Source organism: Perca fluviatilis, chromosome 3 (genome assembly GCF_010015445.1).
Source record: "Perca fluviatilis chromosome 3, GENO_Pfluv_1.0, whole genome shotgun sequence".
Taxonomy (NCBI): domain Eukaryota; kingdom Metazoa; phylum Chordata; class Actinopteri; order Perciformes; family Percidae; genus Perca; species Perca fluviatilis.
This window is the reverse complement of record NC_053114.1, coordinates 19,400,415-19,425,373: the sequence shown is the minus strand read 5'-3', so window position 1 is coordinate 19,425,373 and position 24,959 is coordinate 19,400,415. Positions and strand designations below refer to the sequence as shown.

At 42.2% G+C, this 24,959-nt stretch overlaps 1 protein-coding gene across 13 annotated transcripts in view; it reads right to left on the bottom strand.

The window, feature by feature from the left end:
* baz2ba (bromodomain adjacent to zinc finger domain, 2Ba) overlaps positions 1–24,959 on the bottom strand; it is a 70,689-nt gene that overhangs the window by 19,296 nt on the left and 26,434 nt on the right. For 6 of the 13 annotated variants that reach the window (XM_039794220.1, XM_039794216.1, XM_039794227.1 and 3 more), the window contains exons 3-14: positions 13,751–13,930; positions 9,514–9,705; positions 9,260–9,424; positions 8,414–8,607; positions 7,719–7,931; positions 6,939–7,565; positions 4,023–4,827; positions 3,006–3,275; positions 1,987–2,047; positions 1,744–1,852; positions 852–953; positions 77–299 (exon numbers count right to left, since the gene is read on the bottom strand). In XM_039794220.1, the coding sequence (XP_039650154.1) occupies positions 77–299; positions 852–953; positions 1,744–1,852; positions 1,987–2,047; positions 3,006–3,275; positions 4,023–4,827; positions 6,939–7,565; positions 7,719–7,931; positions 8,414–8,607; positions 9,260–9,424; positions 9,514–9,705; positions 13,751–13,928 (3,139 nt within the window). In that variant the 5' untranslated portion in view covers positions 13,929–13,930. Of the gene's footprint in view, positions 1–76; positions 300–851; positions 954–1,743; positions 1,853–1,986; positions 2,048–3,005; positions 3,276–4,022; positions 4,828–6,938; positions 7,566–7,718; positions 7,932–8,413; positions 8,608–9,259; positions 9,425–9,513; positions 9,706–13,750; positions 13,931–24,959 lie in introns of those variants that run through there. The other 7 variants (XM_039794219.1, XM_039794221.1, XM_039794224.1 and 4 more) reach the window with 3 other exon arrangements.

Below are 24,959 nucleotides of genomic sequence, written 5' to 3'. Positions count from 1 at the left end.
CCAGAACAATGGCTGGTTGATTAATGGCACACACACTTATGACAAACATATTTCAGGGCTCATTTCCTGTGCTAACCTTGAGCCTCTAGCTTGCGCAGGAGTTTGACTTCACTGGGACTGGGGCCCTCGGGCACCAGTGGATCGCCCACATTAGGGGGCCGTCCCTTCCTCCGTCGGGAACCTTTGCCACCTTCGCCCGCTAACTGGCGGTCTGAACTAGGGGGGCGGCCCCTACGGCCTTCCATCGCCAAAATATGAGGAATGACCTCCTCTTCATTCAACAGGCTCCATTGTAAACCCTAAACGTACCATGGAGAGATTGGGAGTGGTGCGGAGAGGTGAAACAGTGAACGGCATGTTGACATACATCATTTCATGTGACTAAGAAACAATTTAATCATTAGCTAGCTAGACGAATCTGGTTGTATTAAACAGGGGTTAAAATAAATGAGTTAAATGATATATCATATTTTCTATAATACACAGTAAAAGCTGGCTAAACAATGCATTAAATAAGAAGTACTCATTTACGAGTTTTTCTATGGCCCCTCAGCACTGTGTGTATTTTCTCTATTCTGCTTTCAATTACACGCACATCTATTTTCTAATTTATCTCTTTGTATTAAAGACACATAACATGGTATTAATAACTGGTCACCTGTGGAAGTAATGTCAGCTGATTATTACATTTATCCATGCACAGTGAGAGGTCTATGAACTAGGACTACTGAGGGTTTTGGTTGATTCCTATTCAAGCCCTGACAGCGACTGCTGAATGAAGCTTTGCCTGCCGCTAGATGAAAAGATGAACAGGGATCACGAAGTGAGAGAGAGAGATGAAAGGCAGTCACCTGGGGTCCTTCTCTGGCTTCATAGAAGTCACCAACCCTTATCTTTGCACTGAAGCTAAAATTATCGCGCGTGATGCCACTTATTCCATTTCTGGATAGATACTACAGAAGAGAAAATAATAATGGCGTTGGTTTAGGCAGAAAAAAATGGTGAAATTAGCCACATTGAAAAGCAACTGGGAAGCACTAGATTGGGAGTCTAAGGTTACAGTGTGCATCTGTGCAATGCTACTAATCATTATAAAAGCCAGGGGGACAAAAAGAGCAAAAGCTCTCAGGAGAGAAAAACGGTTCTGACCTTGGGGTGCACAATTCAGGCCCTTTCTTATTTATCTGAGGCCATGCTCGGCGTTTTACTGCCTACTGAATGACTAGCAGTGAGTGAATGTTACTGAGTGCACATTTTTCTCTTTGCACTACTACACTGAAAGGCAGTTCTGATGATAACCGTAGTAGAAGCAAACAAAAAAGATTATAGACTATAATATACAAATAGGGCCAAAGCTGTGCATCCCAACACTAACCATTCATCATTTTTTGGGGGAGGGGGTGGGGAGGAGAGTTGAGAAAAAAAAAAAGTGGCAGGAGAAGTGAATCTAAGAATATCATCTCACACTATCAGGGTCATAGAAAGCGGGGTGGGGGTGGAGTGCAGCTGGAGCGATATCATAGATAATATACAACCAATCCTGATACACAAGCATTTGTTTGAGCGATGTGGATGAGCAGTGTTGCAATTATTAGGCAAAACATCCTTCCATAACGAATCATAAACCGCCCACAGTGATTCCCACTTTAATCCCTGTTACAAACTGCTCATCTGTATGCCTCAAAACATTTGCTTCTGTATCATGGATGTAGACTAAATTGCAGCGCTGTGAGGCCGAGGTACCTTCATCACATCTGGGTACTGCCTTAGTTTCTTGCCACACGGGCCGTAGTAGGCCACCTCTCCCTGCGATCGCCCAGCCACTGATTTGATTCTTGTTTCTCTCCGCCACCTGGGATTTTTTGAAGAATGAAGAAATAGTATATTTAGCAAATAGGTTGTTCAGAACAACTGTTCTTCTGATGTGAGCACTCTAAAGTAAAATGCTTCAAAAGAGCTTTCTTTCTCTCAGCCTCGTGTACATACCCCAACTCCAGAGGTATCATCAACTCCTTCTCATCCATCACCCTCTTCCTCTTCCCTAAGCCTGTGGAGAGACAGAGTTCAACCATCAATTTGACAGAGCAACTGCCGACTGGAACACACACACATACAGTAGCAACAGCCAAAGCCCCTGAACTAACCAGTAATCATACCTGGCAGGTAACCAAGAACATACACGTGTACGCACACTGGCCTTTCAAAACGGCATTTACCAGCATCAGGTGAACACAAAAGTCACACACAATTCTCTGAGCTGCCATTTTAAAATCATAAAACTAAAATGCCAAGTGTGATGCATATGAACACAGGAGTGAATTTACATCACATTGCATTGTGTGATGAACAGTGTTCATTAAGAAAGGCATAAGAGAAAAAAAATTGCTTACAGTAGGGGAAAGACTGGAATAACTACTTGGATTATTCCTGGCAAGCTACACGTCTTATTTTCTCTGATCTAGGTAACCTTTCCACATTGAATGAAGGCGGAAGTTAACCTTGTTGCTGTGCCAAACAAGTTGTCAAGTTGTCTTAGGCATGTCCCTACAAGACCTAAGATCTCCGGTTAGTCAATCACAACCGACCGCCTTCTTCCTGCCTCTCTAAGAGTAACAATCCCCCTTCACAGTCATCTGAGGATGATGAGTTGTTCTGTTATTGAAGAGCAGAGGCCTTGTAAGCACAGCAGCAAAGCAAACTCTGCAGTATACTATAGCTTTTCTTGTGGTAGGGTATATGCCTGGGTGATAAAAAAAAATAAACATCTGCTGTCCACAATAAGGACAAGAGTAGCAGCAAAGGTCACATTCAACCAATTCACCCAATTTTTTGGTTTACAGTTTTATATCTTTTTAAAAACAGTTCATAACCTCTTAAATCTCTAATGTCATTCTCTTCTGCAACACTTCACAATCAAAAAATATAACATAAAATGAGAAGCTGTTACAACCATCCTTCATCGCTAATCGGTACCCTTTGCATGCACATATTTTCAAAGACATTACCTAATGGAGAGGCTAGGCTGTAGGAGGAAGAGCCTGGAGAGCTGTGATAGGCCAAGGCACTGGAGCTGGTGACAATGGTGGGAGTCTTGATGACCTGTAGGTTGAGAGGGGAGCAGCTGGTGGCGGTGTGATTGGTTGAGGTGTTCAGTAGTTCTGGGCCTTTGGTTAGCCTACGGGGAGTCATCTCCTTCTTAGATGATCCAGACGGCAGCAGCTTTAACTCCTTCACTTTCTTCCCAGAGATGTCGCTGTCTGAATTGCTATCAGACTCTGAAATGGGAGTCCAGGACACAAAGTGGGTACGGATCGCTGAAGATATTTTGCAGGTAAACATACAGAACACTGCGTAGTTCCAGACTCTCAGTTGTGAGGATTTGCTGCTTTTATTTCTCTTATGTGAAAGTAAAGAGTTTTGGTCTGGTTGGACATATCAAGCAATTCAATGACATTGCCCTGGACTTTATTCATTTTTTTTTTTTTTACAATTTTGACATTTTATAGATAGGGGTGGGGGAAAAAACGAAAATCGTATATATATATATATATTGTGATTGTAACTTTTTAAAATGTATTCTTTTCCCTAGAATCAATATTTTTACTTTTATTTATTTTTTACCAATGATTCACCTAAATATTTTCTGTTTACACGGTACCGCCGGCGGCAACTACATCATATACGTTTCCAGCAAAACAGACCGAAAGCAGAAAATGCAGAAAATACATTATGTACATGTACATTATATACATTACGTTATGTACTTCTTTACAAATTAAATAAATGTCAGACTGACTGACTGACTGAGTCAGAATGTGCAATACTTCTAGGATCGCAGTAACTGAAAATCGCAATACAAATCCAATCAGCACCCATGTATCGTGAAAGAATCAAATCGGGACAAAAGCATATCGTTCTTTTATATATATATATATATATATATAGGCCCTATATATTTTAATGGGCAGCTCATTATTCAATTGAGAAAGTCGCTTTTACTCTTGGAAATAGAAGGTACAAACCTGAAAGACTATCATCTGAGTCCTCTTCATCCTCCTCCTCCTCCTCCTCCTCTTCAAGGTCGTCATCCTCATCATCGTCATCGTCTCCCGAGTCGTCAGATTCCTTGTTAGCCGGGAGACCAGCTGTGGGGTTACATGTCCCAGGGATCCCCACTCCAGGAATTCCAACTCCAGGTATACTAACTCCAGGAATCCCGATCCCGGGCTCTCCTCCACGAAACAAATCTACTAGAGACTGTACCAGATGGTTCTGAGAGAAACCCTTCCAGGCAGCTAAAGGGTCTGCTTGTCCCAGCCCTGGTGTCTGTCCCAGCCCTGGTGTCTGTCCCAGCCCTGGTGTCTGTCCCAGCCCTGGTGTCTGTCCCTTACCCTTAGTGGTCTTGTTCTTTCTGGATCCATGGCCTGCGACATGGGGTGAGGTAGTGGAGGGCTGTGACGGAGGCCCAGAGTGGGCAGTAGTTTGGGTCCTGCTCGCCCCTGTGCTCAGATTGACAGGCATCGAGCCAGCATCGGAGTCACACTGAGGGGACTTGCCATGAGAGGCAGAGTCTTTGCGAGGTTTTGTGATGAGGGCCAAAGGTGCGTCCTGAGTGATGCTTTGGATGACTCCATTGGGGTGGTGAGGTTCAGGGAGCCCCAGCAGGGCACTCGAGAGGAAGAGGTTGGAGTGATTGTTCTGGGGTGGAGGAGGCGGAGCGGGTGGCAATGGCGATGAAGACAGAGACGTCCTCTTGGGAGACTTGTTTGGCCCCTGCTGCTGCTTCTTTAGCTCAGCTGGGAAAGTCTGCCCTTGGGACATGAGGGTCTGGGAATAGAGGAGAAGGAGAGAGGGAGAGAACAAGGAGAGGCAGGGAGTCAAGGGGAGGGAGGGAGAGGGAAAGGCAGAATGGGAGGAACAAAAAAAAAGGTTAGGAAAAAAATTAGAAAAGAAGTGGGACAAAGTGGAGTTGCTCTAGCTGTCAGTTTGCATCACTGTTGATTGTTTGAGCAGGTGACAAAACTACAATGCTGAACACTGGTCCAGTTAACTGTGTCTAAGCCCCTTTCTAGGAAACAAAAAGAACATAAAAGCAATAACCAAAGGCATTGTACTCTGCCAAGTTCACAAAAAGAGACTCGGTGCATCTCTCTAAAATTGTGATTACTTGTCTGCACATTCGAAAAGCTCCATCATCATTATCATCATGCAGCTGGGCATGTTTGCCTTTTTTACACTGATGACAACTTTGTGTTTAAGCAAAGGCAGGTTAGACTTTAATGTTGCACTTTCAACTGGATGTGATATGAAGTGAAACAAATCAATTTCACAGACCATGAAATACAGTAACAGTGCTGAAACCACAGGGGGAATTTAGCTTGTTGTAAACTTCTCTATACCGGTAAAACAGGAAAGGGGAAATGATTTTCACAGAATAAGCTGATCTTGAAAGGTTTAGCTTATCGATTATTGTCCTGCCATCCATCTGAAGAGAAGGAGGTTTGTGTAGTAAAAGCAAAGAAAAACTGTCAATTTCCATTTCATCTGAACCGATGAAAAACATAAATAATACAGTAGCATAATGTGCAGACACAAAGTGTGCTTCAGAATGGTAATACAACTAAAATCATTAACCATTTTATCAACAGGCTAAACTTTGCAGCATTAGAGCAACCACTGCTTGTAACCACTGTAAATCTGTTAAAAGCTGTTAGAAGTTAGAAAACACAGAAAACCATGACAACACACAGATCTTAAAGCTTAAAAAGCTAGAAATGAAAGAAAGTTTGATCTTTATACAACGCATTTGGCCTGTAGCAGCTTTAAGGTTAAACCTGCTGAGGCAGTGCGATGACCACTTAAATAAACCAAAGTAAGATGTTATAAAGTGCTAATTTGAGCCACAAAAATGGCTAACACATTTTACTAAATAAAAGTACAGTACACAATCTAAATTAAGAATTAAATTCAATTGTGAAAATATCACATTAACTTGTATAAGGGAATAAGCACTTGCTACAAGGCTGGAGGATGAAATGGTTGCAAGGTGCATGTGTTGACCATTACGTGTGTCCATTACACATTAGCAATTACACCATATACAGTAGTTATTAACTACAGTAGACAATGACACAATATTCACCTATTCACAGGAAGTCAAGACAGTCACACCACTGGTGAACACCTTTGGGTTCAAATCCCTCTGAGATACATCAACCATGTATCCCTGAGCAAGACACTTAACCCACAGTTGCTCCAGAGGCGTGCAGCCTCTGACATATACAGCAATTGTAAGTAATTTTGGATAAAAGCTGAATGACATGTAATGTAATAATGTAATATAAACATATAAATATCTTAGATGTCTAGTTGCTTTTCCATGTCCAATCCCAGTTTACAACTACTGCCTCCTATATCAACTGTACAAAACAAAGATTCTCTCTGATGTACATTTAGAGTTTGCTCAAGGCTGTGTTATAATTTTAAAGAGGCCCTTTGGAACATGTTTCCCTCAAATCCCAGCCTCTTGTGAATGAGAAACTACATAGTCAATGCTCTGATTTTATTTTCAAATTGAGTGTGCAGCTTCCCCAGCAGCAGTTCTGTGGCTGTCTACAGGATGCTTGGATCTTGTGTTTAATTAATGTGGTAAATGGCCAGCATATTGAAAGGGGTGCTGGTTATGGTGTGGTAATGATAGATTAAAAAACAGAAATCTAACTGCACATTCAGCTCCAGTGGATAAATTCATTACTGGTTAGGAATAACTTTGTTCACTAACGCTGACTGTGCAGCTATATTTATCTCGTTTACATCTCATAGCATATTGTGTATATATGCAAAGTAATGTGCTTTCAATCATTTGAGCTGATATGGTAAAAAAAAAAATGTTTTTAAATGGCATTATTCAACTGCTTACTGTTACCGGGTTGGCTTACCTGTTTTAGCCTGAACTCATTGATCTGCGCAAGTGAAGCTTCCAGCTGTTTCTTCTTGTTGGATTTACCAGAGCCAGGAACAGTGCGCCGAGGTGGCTTCAGCGAGGACTTCTGGGAGCTTGTTGCAGATGAGGTCAAACCAAAGGGTTTTGCGGAGGTAGACAGCGGGAAAGTCGAGTGGGGCGGAGAGGGGACTGAGTGAGGCTTAGGGGAGGAGCAGAGGGAGAGGGGCAGGTGCTGTGGGGAGGAGGAGGGCAGCAGTTTGGGAGGTTTGGGAGAGGCAGTGCTGGAGAGTGCCTTTGGAGATGTGGTGAGGGCTATGGGGGAGGAAGACGGTGAAGACTCCCTACGGGGCTGAGAGAGCAGTGCCAGGGGCTTTGAGTTGGCAGCCAGGCCAGTGGACTGGATCACACTGAAGTGTTGCTGTGGGCTCTCTGTCCAGGACCTGGAGCTGTGCAGGGCCAGCAGCGCCGTTTGGGACAAGGCAGGAGGGGAGGCAGAGCAGGGTAAGGGCACAAGGTTTGGGGGCTTGGAGGAGACCTTGTGAGCCTGGGTGTCTTTCTTGTCATGGAGCTCCCCAGAGAGTGGTCTGTCAGTCTTTGCAGTTCCAGTACCCGGTATCAAAACCTGAAGAGGAAATGAAAAAAAGAACTGAGAATAGCCTCATGATTTGATCATTTAGTTTATTACATTCAACTTTTTGGGCACTATTTTGCTGGCATCCTGCTTTGCACCTGCACAAAAACAGATGCGATTAGATGATCTACTTTTCTTCTTTACCTTTGTTTTCTTCCTTGTCCGCTTCTCAGAGTCTGACAATTCACTCTGTTTGTCCTCTTCTTCGTCATCCTCATCGTCATCATCATCATCTTCGTCATCCTCTGCTAAGTCTTCCAGATCACTGCTGAGGGACCCGTCACTTGAGCTGTCTGAGGATGTGCCTGACTCACTGTTGCTCGCCACACAAGTGTCTGCTGGCTTCTTCCGTTGCTTCTGAGTAGAGAGCAAAAAATGCAAGAATCAGTCTCACTGAAGAATCAGTCTCACTGAAGAATCAGTCTCACTGTATAATGCATAACATACACACACACATACATATATATACATATATACATACATATATATACATACATACACACATATATATACATACATACACACACATATACATACATACACACACATATACATACATACACACACACACATATATATATATATATATATATATGAGTTGAGAGCAAAAAATGCAAGAATCAGTCTCACTGTATAATGCATAACACACACACACACATACATATATATACATATATATATATATACACATACATACATATATACATATATATATATATATATACATATATATATATATATATATATATATATATATATATATATATATATATATATACGTAGTACATTTATTTGTCTTTTTTCAAAACTGAGGAGTAAAACAAAATCTCAGTACTAACCTTCTCCTTAGTTTTGTGGATCGGTTTTTCCACCAAATCTGGATTGCTCTTAGGGCTGCTACGGTGACTATCAGAAGGGTCTGACTTTTTGGATGGCTTAGTCGATGCCTGAACAGGAGCCGGACTCGCAGAAAAGCTCCCTGATTGTGTGGTGGGAGGACAGACCCCGCTGCCATTCACTGCCCCATTCACCCCTAGCAACACAAACCAGATTTACCGTATTACTAATCAGCTCCATCTGTTCTGAGAACTTTGCTACACGGGATAATGAAATAGCTGGAACTAACTGCAGAATGGAAAAAGGCTAATAAAAATATTGATTTATACATGTATCTCATCAAACATGCTGGCTGCGCGAGGCCCATGCCCAACATGACTGGTTTACATAATAAAAGATAAATTAAAAGATACTGTGAAATTAAAAGAGTTCAAGAAAGAGAGATTACGAGAGGGAACACAGGGGGAAGAGGGAGGTTGACAGAATCACTAAGTGAGGACTGAAAGTCATTAAATCTGCCTTGAATAGGGGAAATCTCATCATAGGACAAAGTGGATTTAGGTTGTGGAAGAAGAAGACACACAGATAAAGATGGTGCGACAGAAGAGACAGAGACAGGAAATGCCATTGCCTTTTAGAAAAGTAATCAATTAATTCACATACTTCAAGACTCACATAACACATATGATAATACTATATGGATGTGTTAATGTTTCATTTAAAACAAATGGAAATGTCCCTTTGTTACCTTCTACTTTCCTGCTTTAATTCTCTAATAATAACCAATTTTCCGTGTATGCAATGTAAATGTAAGGATCAATGAATCGGTCTTCTGCGTAGCGCTGTACCTTTGGGTGGGGCATGGCTATTCTTGCTGGGCATCCTGATCTGAACAGGACTGGCGCTGTGGTTGGGCTGAATGTGAGGGGTGAAGAATGGAGGGAAGCTGATGAAAGAGGGTAGAAAGGCAGCAGCTCCCCGTCCATGGGCTTCAGCAGCTCGCCACCACTCTGCTGCGAGGGGAAGAGGAGAGAAATTTAAGACGCACTCCCATTCAGCCAATTGCTGCCCAGAAAAAAAAAATCAAAAGTCCCCGTCTTACCAGAGAGAGCTCCCAGCTGAGGGTGGGCAGCCAGAGCAGCTGACATGCCTAGGGAACCCAGGCCTCCAAACTCAGGCCTGCCTGCTCCGGTACTGTAGAGGGCTCCGAAGGCTGGGTGGTTGACTAGAGGGAAGGCACTTGACAATGTGGAGCCTATGAAGGGCTGCTCTCCTGCTGCTCCAAACAGACGGCCTGAGATAGATCCAAACCAAGCAGGGAGAGTTCAAATGCTTTCAAATGCAGTCCACAACAAATAGTTGTGTATAACAACACACTGGCCAGTGAAACAAAGCAACAAAGTGGAGATATGTTCGTGACTTTTTTTGGACTTACATTTTAATAAACACACAAAAAAAGTCCTGTTAAAGCAGAAATGATGCTGTTTGTGGCCTTTGCGTTTCCACCGAATCTTCAAACACAAAAAATAAAGACCTGTTTCTTGACAGTAAATACGACACAGAGTGTCTGAGTTTATTCTTATAATTGTTCTTGCTGATAGTTGTTAGTAGGGCTGGGCAACATATCGATATTATATCAATATTGTGATATGAGACAAGATATCGTCTCAGATTTTGGATATCCTAATATCCTGATGTGACATAAGTGTTGTCTTTTACTGGTTTTAAAGGCTGCATGACAGTAAAGTGATGTACTTTTCTGAACTTACCAGACTGTTCTAGCTGTTCTGTTATTTGTCTTTTCCCCACTTAGACATTATGTCACATTACTGATGATTATTTATCTAAAATCTAAGTGTGAAGATATTTTGTTAAAGCACCAATTGTCAAGCCTAGAATATCGCCGCAATATCGATATCGAGGTATTTGGTCAAGAATATCGTGATATCTGATTTTCTCCCTATTTTCTCCCAGCCCTAGTTGTTAGTATTTAATGGAATTTAGTTTTTTCAAGCTACTGTTTCACTATCAGATATGACTGAACAGTCCTATATCACAGGATTAAAAGATGAATTCCATACAGGAGGTGAACTTTGCTTGGAACTCTAGTGTCTAAAAATAGTCACTTGCGACTTAATTTTACTATTTGTACATACTTAAAAAAAATCACTTCTTCCATTAAGTACAATTTTGACATTAGTGTACAGATGGTATGACAGTTGTTTATTGCACCTTTAGCACAACTCACTGCCCTACTGTTAGTTTTGTATGTTTATTCGTGTAGACCGAGAACATTGTTCCCAAATTACCTCGCTGAGCTCTTTTCATGTAAGGACCGACAGGGTGTAAATACTAGATTTAAACAGCTTTTGAAAGTGTCACTTCTTATCCACCTGACTATAGAAGAATTAAACACAGAACGACCGTCTTCTATTTGAATTAACTTCAGATTTAGCTTTCACTGAGTGCGCCTAATTTTAAAGGGCAGCCGTACTGTTTCTGAGCATGACAGACTGACTATGATGCTTATGTCTACACAGTAAAACCTTCACATTTAAATGACAGAGCATTTTGTCATAATCCAATTTCAGCACACAACTATTTGTGTATTGATATTTCTTCAGTTTAGACTGAGTCAGAATATGCTGTGCTGTGTGGCAAAGACTGAATATTGTCGGTGAGAAAAAGAGTTGTGTGTATAAGGTGTAAAAAGCTAACCTCTTTCTATCCTTCTGGCATTCAATTTCAGCACAGAAGAATACTTCATCAACATCATCATCGTCATAGCATTTTCCTGAGCACAATCATTTCTGGCAGGGGCGACTGCCACGTATTACCTCCTCCCAGAGTCAGATGCAATTTGGTGTGAGCATATTTCATGCAAATTCAATTTCTATTCCAGGAAAAGAGAGCAAGCCTGCTTGATGCCTCTGCGTAAGCCAGGTAATACACATGCAAAAAAAAGTGATGACTGAAGAAAAGGAAAGTGTTGTGCATAGTGTAGATGAAAATGTCAAACTACTATACACTTGCACACACCACAGAAATGTAAAACAGAGTGACACCAGCGCACAGTGTTTTCTGAACTAATGCAGTCTGGAATCTCATTATCCAGAGGGAGACTTTACATAGTAGGGCCAGTTATGTGTGCTCTACAGCAAAACACTAATGAACATGAGTCTACAGATGCATCTCAGGGACTATTTTTAAGATAGAATCAAACTGTTTGTGGTTATGTGGCGAGAAGACAAAGCCTTACCAGCATGCCAGCAGTGTGTGAGAGTGTGAGAGTATAGCCCTTTGTGTTGGCTTCAAGGCCCCTCTCCACCGCAAGATAGCAAAATCTGCCTTTTGAATGTCATTACAATATGCTGAATATGTAGAGCCCGCCTCGCCAGCGTCAGCTAGCGGATACGAAGATAAACGACTGCAACGCAACCCCCAGAAAGGCCAGCCACAGCATTCACTTATGCCTGAGGTGCCCACCTCTTCCCCGCACACCCCTTCCCTTTCTAGGCATCTGCAAATGCCTTTTCAATATTAATGCAGGCTTCCAGAAGGCGAATAATTAAAAATTTGAAGCGAGAAAGAAGCACGGGAAAGACATACCTACGATTACCTACTCTCTCTTCTTCACTCTGTGTCTGTCTCTCTCTCGCCCCCTCGCCCTCATTTTCATTCTGTTGCAATCCTTCCTCCACTCTGACAAACTGCACCGCCTGCTTTTTTCATGTTTGGATGCTGCCGAAGGGGGATTAATTTGTTGTTTGTTGCAGTCAATCAAATTTCCACAGACAGATTTAAGTTAATTGCATCCGTGAGTTGATCCCAGAAGAAGAGAGTGCTACAGTACAAGCGCCGATCAGCTTTTATTCTCCAAGTGATATCCTCATCAATGACACATGCGCGCTCACACTGAGTCCGTGCTCATTTATATGTTTTTTCCTTCTAAAGTGTTAGTGGCACATTGGCAAAGGACCTTGAATAAATGCCTTCACAGTCTGGGATGAAACTATATCTCTGCAATACGTTAATAACTGATGTTGCCTGCTCATACAAAATACTTGACATATTCTTGTTGTTCTGGTTGAGAATGCTTTTCCTTTTAATTATGACACTTGGATCTGGGAAAGCAAATCACACGACTTCAACTCTTTTGGCTTATTTGTATGTATACGTATTACAGTCCACACAATGGACAAGGTATGAAATGGAAAAGAATTGGCTTGCTTAATACCCACATAGCGCAGCAGAAGTTCAGATCTAACAGTCTGCCTCTCAGCATTTCATTTGACGCTCAGTCCAAAATCGCTTATCTAGAAAATCTGAGCACACGTAATGGCACAGAGGGATAAGAGGGATGTATAATGCATAAGGAGGAGATGCTCCTAATGGCTTCTTCTTTGGGGCAACACTGAGGAGATGGAGGACAAAACAAGAGGCTTTTTTTTTTTGCTCTCTCCTTCCTCTTCTTGTAACGGACAGAAAATACAACAATCATAGAGAATATGCTATTCCGTGCTAAGCGCAATCTTGTTTTTTGTGTGTGTATGTGTGTGTGTGTGTGTGTAAAGTAGGCTTATTGAAAAAGAGCAAGACATTAAGAAATGAGGAGAACGAGAGTATGAGCAAATGATTCACTCACTCTCACAAGGGATATTTGAAAAGCACACAAAGCTACAAACACGTACACACAAATATATACACACTCCTCTTTGCCTAATGGCTTTGACCAATACATAGAAAAGAGGCTGGATGCTGGACAGGGCTGACTAGACACTGAGTGGCTGACAAATGTTAAATCATGCAGGCAGAGGGTCACTCTCTCTCTCTCTCCCTCTCTCTCTCTGTCTCACACACACACACACACACACACACACACACACACACACACACACACACACACATGCAAAGTGTCGTGCTGAGCCTGACTCTGAGGCAGCTGGAGCCAGAGAGCTGAAGGTTGTCAGGAGACATGGTGAAGCATGTGTGTGTTTCTCACACAAAAGAGCACCCTAATTGTTTGGGATTCATTAATGCAGCAGCTTTTCAATTGCAACCCAAGCTGTCAGGGAAAAAATCCTTGTAGCTGGGAGAGAGGTGTATTCACACAGGCTGCTAAATAACTGTATAATTAATACAGGAGGAAACTCATTTTTCAAGGTAAAGAAATGAAGAGGATTCTGAATGCTATCGAGACGTGAAGGTGACCATATTTGGCCAGTTTTTTGGTTATACTTGGAGACTGTTTGCAATGTGTCCTGGTATTTCTCTCTTCCTGTGTACACATGGTTTTTGAGAGACGGAAGATCGACAGAGGGAGAAAAAGTGCTTCTTACCAGAGGTGCTGAGGGTGGATCCCAGTGCTGAGGGGCTCGGGGCCATGCTGCTCTTAGAGTGGGGAGCAGGGGATGATGAAGAGGAAGAAGAGGAGGAGGAGGAAGAGGCCGCAGGGGAGGAGGTGCGAGCAGCAGACAGGGTGGGCGCAGGGGAGGCCAGCCGCTCTCCAGACTCCATATCTGTCAAACACAATCCAATCAGCAGGGTTACAATAGTAAAGCACACACACCCGAACACTCACAAACACACACGCTTAAACACATACACACAAATGCATATTGTCACACCTACACAACATGTTCTAGCAAGCGCACGCACGCACACACACACACACACACACACACACACACACACACACACACACACACACACACACACACACACACACACATCTCCTGACACTTTTCCTTTCACATCTCACTTCCCCTGAACAATATTTCTATTTAGCCATGCTCACTGGCTCCCAGCCTCCATTGATTCTATATAGGGTAGGAAGGAGAGGATGACGTCTTTAAGGACTCTGATGCCGGACAACAAAGCCAGTTTTACCATTTTGTTGCAAGACAATGCCAGTGCTGAGAATGTGTTCTGCAACAAGACAGTCACTTTGCTGAGGTTGAAGTGGGATTTTTGGAAAGACAAAAACAAAAGGTTTCACTTTTCTTCGTCATTCTCTCACACACACAGAGGCACACATGTGAAAACAAGCTCTCTCTCACACATGCACACACATGCACACACACACACACACACACACACACACACACACACACACACACACACACACACACACACACACACACACACACACACACACACACACACACACACACACACACACACACACACACACACACACACACACACACACACACCTGTGTTCCACAGCCAGGATCTCTTTACATCTGCTTAATGAAAAAGAATGACATTTAAATATAAGAGCTCTTTGAGGCCTTTAAAGACAACATTGCTCCCTGAGTCCTTTCAGTTTCAACTAGAACCAACTGGAGAGGCTTTTAGCTGATGGGTGCATTAACTAGCACAGCTTTCCATTATCAGTCTCACAGTCACCATGCCAGCCATTAACCAACCAACAACATAAACCCTCATGAAAAACATTGGCCATTTTGCATCCAAATATTTTCCTTGCATTATTCAACTTTAATCCCCTTTGCTTACAACTGAGAGCACAATGTTGCTGTGCCCACACAGCCGCTAACTTGTGCAGCCAAATAAATACAAAACAGTTTCAAAACACATGAATTTGCACACACACGCGCGTGAACGCAGACTCACACATTCCAACCCCCGCTGCAGACAGACACACAAAATCACCTCCCCTGTCTATCACATCAACCTGACTCTTTTTCTCTCTTCTCCTTTTCCATATCCCTCTGCCTGACACTAATCCAGGACTGAAAATCCCCTTCAAAAGCACAGTTTGCAGATTGTGTTTTACAGGCAGGCTTTGTTATTGTGTCATTACACATAAACAGTCTCTGCCTCCATCTCTCTTTCCTTTCCTCTCTCCTGCCACCCCTCCGCCACCCTCCCTCCCTCTCTCCTCTGCAGTGGGAGCAGAGCCACTGATTAAATCTCTGAGACAAAAGCTGCTATCCTCTGAATATCAAGTATCAGCCTTTCGCCAGGAGCAACACTGACAAGAGAGAGGGAGAGTGGGAGAGGGAGAGAGGGAGAGCGAGAGGCGCGGATGACAAGAAAACCTGCTGCAGTCCACGGGGAGGAGGCTGGTGTGCCATCGGACTTGGGCAGCCATGACTGCCGTTGCTGCAGTGAAAAGATGGTGGTTGTGTGATAATGAGCAAGGTCAAAGGTCCTACTAGTGGCCTCTCACGTGAGGTGACAGGATGTGGGTTAAAGAGACACATTATCAGCCTGAATGGCAAATAAATGAACGTTACATATTAGTTACAAAATACATTTCTGGATGAGTGAAGATGAAGTGCTTCATTGTAATCTTAACCAAAAAACTGCTACCTCTCTGCCACATTTTGCTGCATGAATGGCCGTCACACTCTGTGCTCCTTCGCTTCAGCTGTCACCCTTTAAATGCCAGGTTATGGTGAAAATAACGCAGAAAAGGATTCTTTCACAAGATTTGAAGAAGAAGAAAAAAAGGTTCATGCTGACAATTAATGTAAGTATCATTAAAAGTGTGAGAGAAGCTGCGGCCCTTCATAATTATCATAATGCACATGAAAACAAAAGGCTTGTGTCTCAGAGGATGAGCAAGCTTATGTGGTGTCAGCTGGTAAGTGAAGCGGATCATTCCCTACCTTTTCACAAGGAAGGGGGAAAAAAAACAGAGAATGAGGGAGAGAAAGATATAGAAAGATTGAGGGCGAAAAAGGATAAGCAAGATGATACTCTCTGATTTTGTTATGGATAAAAAGACAGAAGAATGAAAAAGAGTGTGGAAGATGAAGGACAGGCTGTAAACCATTCCTGTCGTTTCTCAATATCTGCACTTAATGTCTCGCCTTGTCAAAACGTGATGATGTGAACAGAATTGATTTCCCCCCTAACAAACAACAAAAAACCAATCCCTCCTTTGCAGAGGTGTAAAGCAGAGCTACCCTCCCCCTCATCTCCTCTCATCTCTCACACTCTCTCAAAGGGCCTCTTTCTGGGATGAGAGATGGAGAGAGAAATGACGGGGAGGGGGGAGGGGGGAAGTCCATCTTCCTCCGACAACTACAAACTGATCACTTAGTACAATTAAATCTAATAACAATAATAAGATTGAGCCTAGCAATGTACCACCAAATGCACAGCCACAACAATGATTGCAACAATAATGGAGCGCCAAGGTATTTAAGGATCCAATCCTGACTTAATTATGAGAAATTAAAATGGATTTAGCATCAGAATTAGCTTGATTTTATAGGTAATTAACGGCACACTACAGTGGCGGTATAAGAAGGCAAGCGTTATAATCTCCGTGAACGGCTAAATCAATTTGACTTGAACAACACCAACCAATCAACGTGGAGCGGTGCAACCAGAAACAGCAGGTCTCGCAGATGCAAGGAGAGGGAGAATTTATGCTAATGGCTGAACTATGATTTATAAGATGTGTTCCAGCGCCGGATTCAGAGTCACGTCCACAAATACAACACAGCGCCCAGCTGTCAACGCATGCAGCTAACAGTGGCTGGATGCAACGACCCTTCAGGAGATAGTGTAGCTATAAACAGCTCTGCGGTTTTATGATTGCATGTGGCCTTCATATAGTAGCCTTCACATGTCAGTATCATCTGAAAGGAGGGCAAAATTGTATAAAGGAGAGATAGAGTGCGTGCATTCGGTGGTGCTGTAATGGCCTGTGCTGCTTGGTATGTGGCCTTACATCATGCATATGTTTTGTGGTGTTGTGGGTCTGTGTTGCGTGTATGTGGCGGTGCTTGGTTACATGTGCAGCGGTTTTACAAAAGACTGCCGATGCATGTGCCTATACAAGTGTGTGTGTGTGTGTGTGTGCTTATGTGTGTGTTTGTGTCACAGCCTCAAACTATTCAACCCCCTGTGTGTCTTGCTCCTGCCCCTTTCCTTCTCGCCCCTTCCACACACACACACACACACACACACACACACACACACACACACACACACACACACACACACACACACACACACACACACACACACAGTAACAGATGGCTGATACTAACTGAGATAATCCGCCAACAGAGTCATCAGCATGGATCAGTGGTAATCAGAGTGTGGACACAATGTCTCTTCTCCAGCCGTAATGGAAGGAGCGCCTGGCGCAAGAGAAGGGAAATGCATTATTCCCCATGATGCCCTGACCCCATTCAAAGACACACGGTGGCTCCCAGCTTTCTTTCTTTTTTCTCCTTGCCGCAGCCGACAAAGACTGTATCATCGCTGCTGCTTCCGCAACATTCACCGTCTTTTATTGTCATCTGCGACTATGTCAAACACAGACCTCTATTAAGTTGTGTCCTGCTCTGAGCAGCTAACAAGAGAAATGTCAACATAGCAAGTGTGTCATGATGAAGGTTGCTGGTGAAGAAGGGGATTGGAATCATGATTGGAATGAGTAATCCACCATTAGCACTTCTTGTTTAATCAGTGTATGGGAGTCATAGCTTTTTTTTTTTTTACACTTTGCTCTGAACAAACTATTTACTATTGACTTGTTTTTATATTACCACTTCCAGTAAATAATTAGGTTCCTTCTGAGAACTGATAATACGTGCCTAGTATCCAGAAGGTCCTCAGTTCTCATAAATCACTTAAAACTAAAAGGCACTACACACACACACACACACACACACACACACACACACACACACACACACACACACACACACACACACACACACACACAAAGGTACTTTCTGTTGCAGGTGTGTTTGTGAAAGTGAGTGCATTGTCACTGACTCTGAACCAGCAAGAACATCTTTTATTTCTGACCTTGTGTAGCTGTTCCTCACACTGCTTGAACTTCCCATCTTTGTGTTTGCGTATGTTCGTGTGGGTGTGTGTTTTCGTCGACACGACATGTGCATATGGATGTGGATGTTTGTACTTTGCATGCTTGTTGGCAATGAACACTAACTGAGCAAGATCATCTTGCTTACAGCAGAGTGCACGCACAAGCTTGCTTGACCCCTTTTCTCCTCCCTTCATCCCTCCCTGCTTGCCGCACACACACACACACACACACACACACACACACACACACACACACACACACACACACACACACACACACACACACACACACACACACACACACACACACACACAATCAGCCAGGAAATGACATAACCAGGCGTCTTGGCAAAAATTAAGCGACAACCTTTGTCCAGTGTCAAACGTCAACCACAGAGAACATTTAAAGAGACAGTATGAACTGTGTGGTATCATGCCACACCTTCTGTTTGCAGAATCTGAAAGGTCATAACAGAAATAGTGTTTTATTCTTGGGCTGTTGGTTGATCATTTGGTCTATAAAATGTCCAAAATGTGTGAAAGATGTCCATCACATCACAATTTGGTAAAACCCAAGGTGATGTTGTCAAATTGCTTATGTTGTGTAAACAACAGTCCAAACCCCAAAGATATTCAGTTTATTATCACATAAGACAAAGAACAACAGCAAATCCTCACAATTGAGAGGCTGGAACCAGGGAATGTTTTGGTACTTTTAATTGAAAATGACTAGGCTAATCGCTCAAGCTCTATTTAAGGGTGTTATATCACTGTAGCACTTCATGAAACTTTGGAAAAAGGCCTTAGTCCTTAGGAAAAAGGCCTTAGTCTTACTCAATTGCAATTCATGAAATACAGAATCTATAAAGAATTACTGAATCGTGATATTAAATAGGATATTTGCAGAACTGCGTAAGTGCCTAGTAAACCGACCGGCCTGAAAGGAGTACAAAGAGACAGCATGCCCCAGTGTGGCCTGTCTAGGTGACAACAACTAGAGTGACTCAGACCCCTCCCTCCGCTCTGCTCCTGCCCAGTGACAGATGGCAGAGCAGGGCATGTAGGGGATGGGCACCATCTCTCACCCCGCCTCAGCTAGCCTTGGCAGTGGTGCTGGCCACAGGTCTTATTACAGCCACACCACTGCCTGCCTGCCTGCCTGCCTGCCTGCCTCCATGTAACACTGGAGCTTACCACACTACAGCTGCTTACTGCCTGCCAGGGCAAAAATCTAATGATATGGTCCTGTGTGTCGCAAATGGTAGAATGTGGCATTAGCATTGAAGAGTTTCCAGCTTCGGTATTCCTTAGGCCCTGTCGTAAAACACACACATGCGTATCCATGTCACTGTAAAAGGCTTTAGATAAAAAAAAAATAAAAAAAATGGCACACTACACACATATTCTGTATATTTTTGAAATGACAAGAAACGAGTTCTTACCAAATAGCTTTATTTGCCTTTTCAAGCATACCGTAGATGCCAAAGGCTGGAATCAACACCCCTACTCACCATCCGTCTTTGCTGGGTTCCCAGTGGCAATAATGTGATTTTGGGACATGGTGATGACTCGGTGGAGAGGAATAGGATAGGCTTGTCACTTGTGTTTGATGTCAAACCTATGTGTGACAGAATAGTGTTACTCAGCTCAACCTGACATAGCGCTACTCCCATTTCCTGGCCATAAATAGAGGAGAATGAGCTGGTAGTGAGTGTGTGTCCGTGTGCATGTGGTTGTTGGAGTATCTGTGTGTAGGCTATGTGCATCTGTGTGCACACAAGCAAACCCATAGGCACCATTCTAAGTATCATAAAGTAAGCTCAATAAGAAAATTACCATTTCTTATGCTCATTCGCATCTGCATCCAGCCAGAGCTAATTATTCTCCCCATGGTAACCTAGCAGGGTCTTCAAATCAAAAAACCAGAAGTGTATATCAGGCAATCATCCCTGATGAATCTGCCCTTCTCCCTCTGCTCGCCACTCACACTCATCTGCCAGTCTCACTGCTCATTGCGTTTTTTTTTCTGCAAACTGAACCAGATCTGCTCACTACTGGCTGCATGTGTCTACAAGAGTCCATAATGACTTTGGAGCAGTTTGGAAGCACAGAATAACACCATCTTGATGCTTCAGAGAATAACACATACATTCATGCACATGTACGCACACTCACTCAGGCATTGAAGGCACGGTGAGGGGTAAGCCAATGCCTGTTAAGGTTAATTACCATTTAGATTACAGACTGTAGTATTTTATATTTGCCCACTTCCAATTTTCACAACGGAGCTTCATTGTATGTAGCTCAATGCAAAAAGCCAAACTGATGATTTGCAAAAAAAATTTGCCTGAGGCCTTTAACATTGAGCTTAGTGCATACCTCACTTCACAAACTACATCCCACATATTAAAATACAGCAGCTAAAATTCTCCAGTAAGACATTTGCAGACGTTTGCAAAATGGTGTAGTATTAAATCAAGTGAAAATGCATTTTTAATTATGTCATATTATTTACTGCGACACTGCCCAGATTAGTAGCACTACAATACTGTAAGTGCTGTAATACTAACATGGTACTTTTGTGTTTTGAGTCGAGAGAAAAAAAACAGCACAGTAAGATTGATGCAGAACAGGCGAGCTGCAGCAAATTGATGCTTTAAAGCAACAATCACTTAATGTGTTTTAGCTGTAATTCTCCCTTACATTAAGTTGCTGTAACCAGAAATATCCAAAGGTATCAAAATAAAATGTTCACTACATTTAAAGGAAAATGTTTTGCTTGGTGCTATTTACTGTATATGATTAATAACTTGATTGCTGTGTTTTTTTGGAATGACTTCTTAACGTGTAGTTTATCATAAGATTCCTGAAATTACTACAATTCAAAAGCAAATAAATATTTGAAATGATGTACTATCTTACTTATTTAAATTGTGTGCCTTTGAGCTCATTTCCGGTATCAATGCATTCAGCATATGCAGCATATAAAAGTACACAAACGTTCTGATATAAACCATGGATTACAATAGTTTAGTGTGATTTCCTGCGTAAATCTAAATAAGACATCCCACATTCTGTGAACTGCACATATTTAAATAAATGCAGGAAATACAAAAACACATAAAATGGAACAACAGGAAATAGCATCAGTTATCAGGGAGTATCAAGGAAAGGGGGGAGAGCGAGAGAGAGAGAGAGAGAGAGAGAGAGAGAGAGAGGGCAGAGAGAATGAGCGCAGTACTCCAGATATGCATAATGCAAATGACATGCATGTCAAATGGCAAAACAAACTGACAGTGACAGAACAATGGAATAGCCAGAGACAGCGAGCCTTGCTTGAGCAATTGTTGGAGCCCCCCTCTGTCCATTTCCATGGGAAGAAACCATTTAGAGTCTGTTCTGTTCAACTGAAACTTTACTTGCAGGAGATAGCTGATATCACTGTGTAAATGTGACAGAATTCAGATAAGTGGTGTGATGGCAGAAATACTGTAGCTTATTCATGACTACCATATACAAGAGCCTGGTTTGATACTGTTCCTGACACACATAATGTGGACTTGGACAGAAAAGAATAAGTAGTACATGTACAGTCACAGACCCTAATTTTTACAGCTCCCCTCAGCCACACAAAGAATTCAGTAGCCATATAACTTGTTGGCCAAACTGTACAGTAAAAAGGTATCCGTAAAATGTTTCCAGATTTATCCTCTGCAATGTGACATACTTTGTGATAATTCACTTTACAGTAATTCACTATTATGGCCACCTTACAGAACACAGTTAACCTAAAAACTCTCTCGGGTTGAAAAATGGTACCTATACATTTGTTTGTTTATACATACAGTAATGTATGACAAAAATGACCCAAAACAGCAGCTTCTCATATTACAAAAGACGATAAGCCCATCGAAAGAAATGTCTTCACATTTATTTCGATAATCAACAAATCTTTTAAGTGAGCAAAATAACAAAACAATTATTAAGTAAATTGCATATCTGAGTGTTGAACTGTTAGTCAGACGAGGTCAAAAGACCTTGATTTCTAATTGTAAAACAACTCCCTAATGCATGGTATTGCTATTCCTTTTTTGCATTAACTGAGCTCACAGCAAACACTGTAATATAAAACTGTAAGTAGTTTGGGTTAAGTAAAGTTATATTTGCACTTTCCAGTAGTGTTAACACTTACAAAATGCTGAATTATGATTATTATCAGTCAGGGTTTTTTAAGTTCCCTGGTTCCTGCAACTTGCTCATTTATCTGTTAACATTGTTAAATGAAAATGAAAATGAAAAGGCTGCTCACTTCTTTGGCTTGATGCTGTGTTTATTGTCTCTTCTGTAACCCCCAACTTCACACCTTTCTCCCACCTAGTCTCTCCTCTCTCACTCTGCTTTTTATCCTTTCCTGTTTTGGTTGAAATCAACATTGAAAACACCTGAATGTAACGTAATGGGTTCATTAAAGGACCGTGGCATTCCGTTCAACAAAAACAGACACGTGCTAAATGGCAACTGAAGGTAAACATAAGCATTAAGCACTTAACATGAGGCAGTAAACAGAGAACGTGTTAGGTGTTTACAATTGCACACAATTCACAGTGTGCCAGTACTGAAATCAGATGAATGTCTTAAATGCTATTTGGGTAGTTTCAAAACAACAATCTGGCAACATAAGCTCTGATGAGAGAAAAATCCACTTGCATTAAACTCAATATGTCAATCACTTGGATTCCTCTGTTCAAAAGGGTGCTTTGCTTAATACTAAACATGTGAAATGACTGGCTGGAAGAGAATAGTGTTGTATTGACAGAGAGGGAGGCAAAGCAGCGGGCAGTCAGCCACTCTGTTCTGCTTCACCGCAACATGGGAGGGAGGCCAGCATGGACACACACACACACACACACACACACACACACACACACACACACACACACACACACACACACACAGATGTAAAAACATACACACATACATGTACACACTTGCACAAATACACACAAACACAAACACAAACACACACACTGATACTCTTCCTCTTGCTCTCTCTCTCTCTCACACACACACACACACACACACAAACGCATACAGTGCAGCAGGTGAGGTGCCAGCACATCACAGCGCTGCCATTTTTCAGTGTCTTGCTCAGGGAGAAGCGCTCTGACATTTTATGAAGCACTCTGCAGAAATCAGCAGCTTGTAATGGCGGCTGGACTGTCACTCCTTTCCACTCCTCACACTCCCTCTATCTCCCTTCCTCACACACATACTTTTAAGATATTATCTCCCTTGATTAGCATAATCTAATCAATTTTGCAAAATTAGCTTTTAATTACAAAGAACAATCTCTTCTTCTGACTCTATGTTTTAAAAATGTCCTCAGTATTTAAAAAAAAAAAAAAAAAAAGACTGAGGCAAGAAGTAAAACACCAAAGGTTACAAAATGCTACCCATCACACACTCAAGTGAGAGAAATGAGTAAGATTGATGGCTAAAGGGCATACACGGCAGAAAAATCAGGAAGAAATACAGATCCTTGGGTTCATCTTTAAATTGCAGGTTTTTCTGAAAGAATGTTTTCTAATCGTAAATGCCCCTACACTTTATGTGAGGTGGTAAAGTCATCTGTATTTATAGTAAACCTTGGAATCATGGCTGATGATATTTCTATACGTGCTTACTGGAAAGGCCTTATGATTAGAAACCCAGCTGTTAAATATGTCCTCTGCATAAAAACAAGGATCTATTACCATGATTAACTCTATGGCTTGTTGTTGTGCCTGACAAGCTCTCTGTTGAGCAATGATTAACAGTGAGTGACTCTACAAACCTCTGCTAGTACATTACCACAATGTTTAGATTAGCCAGCCCCTCATTGAAGCCATTACTGCTGTTGCTAAGCTAACAGTCGTCTTCGGAAGCTGGACAGCAGGCAGCCTGTGGCCAGACAATTAACAACGATGACAAAGCTTGGCAACCGTGCTCTAAACTTTCCCCAAAGTTTCACTCAGGGCCAGCACATTTTAGAGTAACCCAGAATGGTATGCCCACAGGAAAAAATGTGATTCAACTTGAAATATGTGGGAAGTGTCGAGGCCAAATCTCTCAGTGTAGGCTACGCTAATAAACCTCAAACTAAGCCGATTTCATTAATGTGACATTAGCATTTGTAATGAGAAAAGGGGAACAACCCCTTGGGACATTTGTGTACTACAAAAATTACAAACCACACACATGCATGTCCACGCGCACGCACACACGCACACACGCACACACACACACACACACACACACACACACACACACTAACACATACATGTACAAACATACAACAATAGACACAAACTAAGCCGCAATATCAGACACTCATTTACATCCATATTACACAAGAATCACAGCATGCAGCCAAAGCACAGAGAGAAAATGTATTTGCTTAGGTTTTATAATGAAATATCACAGCTTAGTCTCTGTAAACTAACTGTGACAGTTAGTAAATCTGTCCAACCTTTACTGATGAACTGAGCAGATAATTCCAGACAAATAAAGCCAGGCATTCACTCCCACTCTACCGCTCCAGACAGAAAGTAGGGGAGGAAGACAGTGTCAAGGGCAAATCTTCAACGATTCCATCACTTTATTTGAAAATTGCCAGTACATGACGTCTGTGGTACTCCCCGACTTGGAACTCATACGACGACACTCCTTGTGTCTTTTTCGACAAAA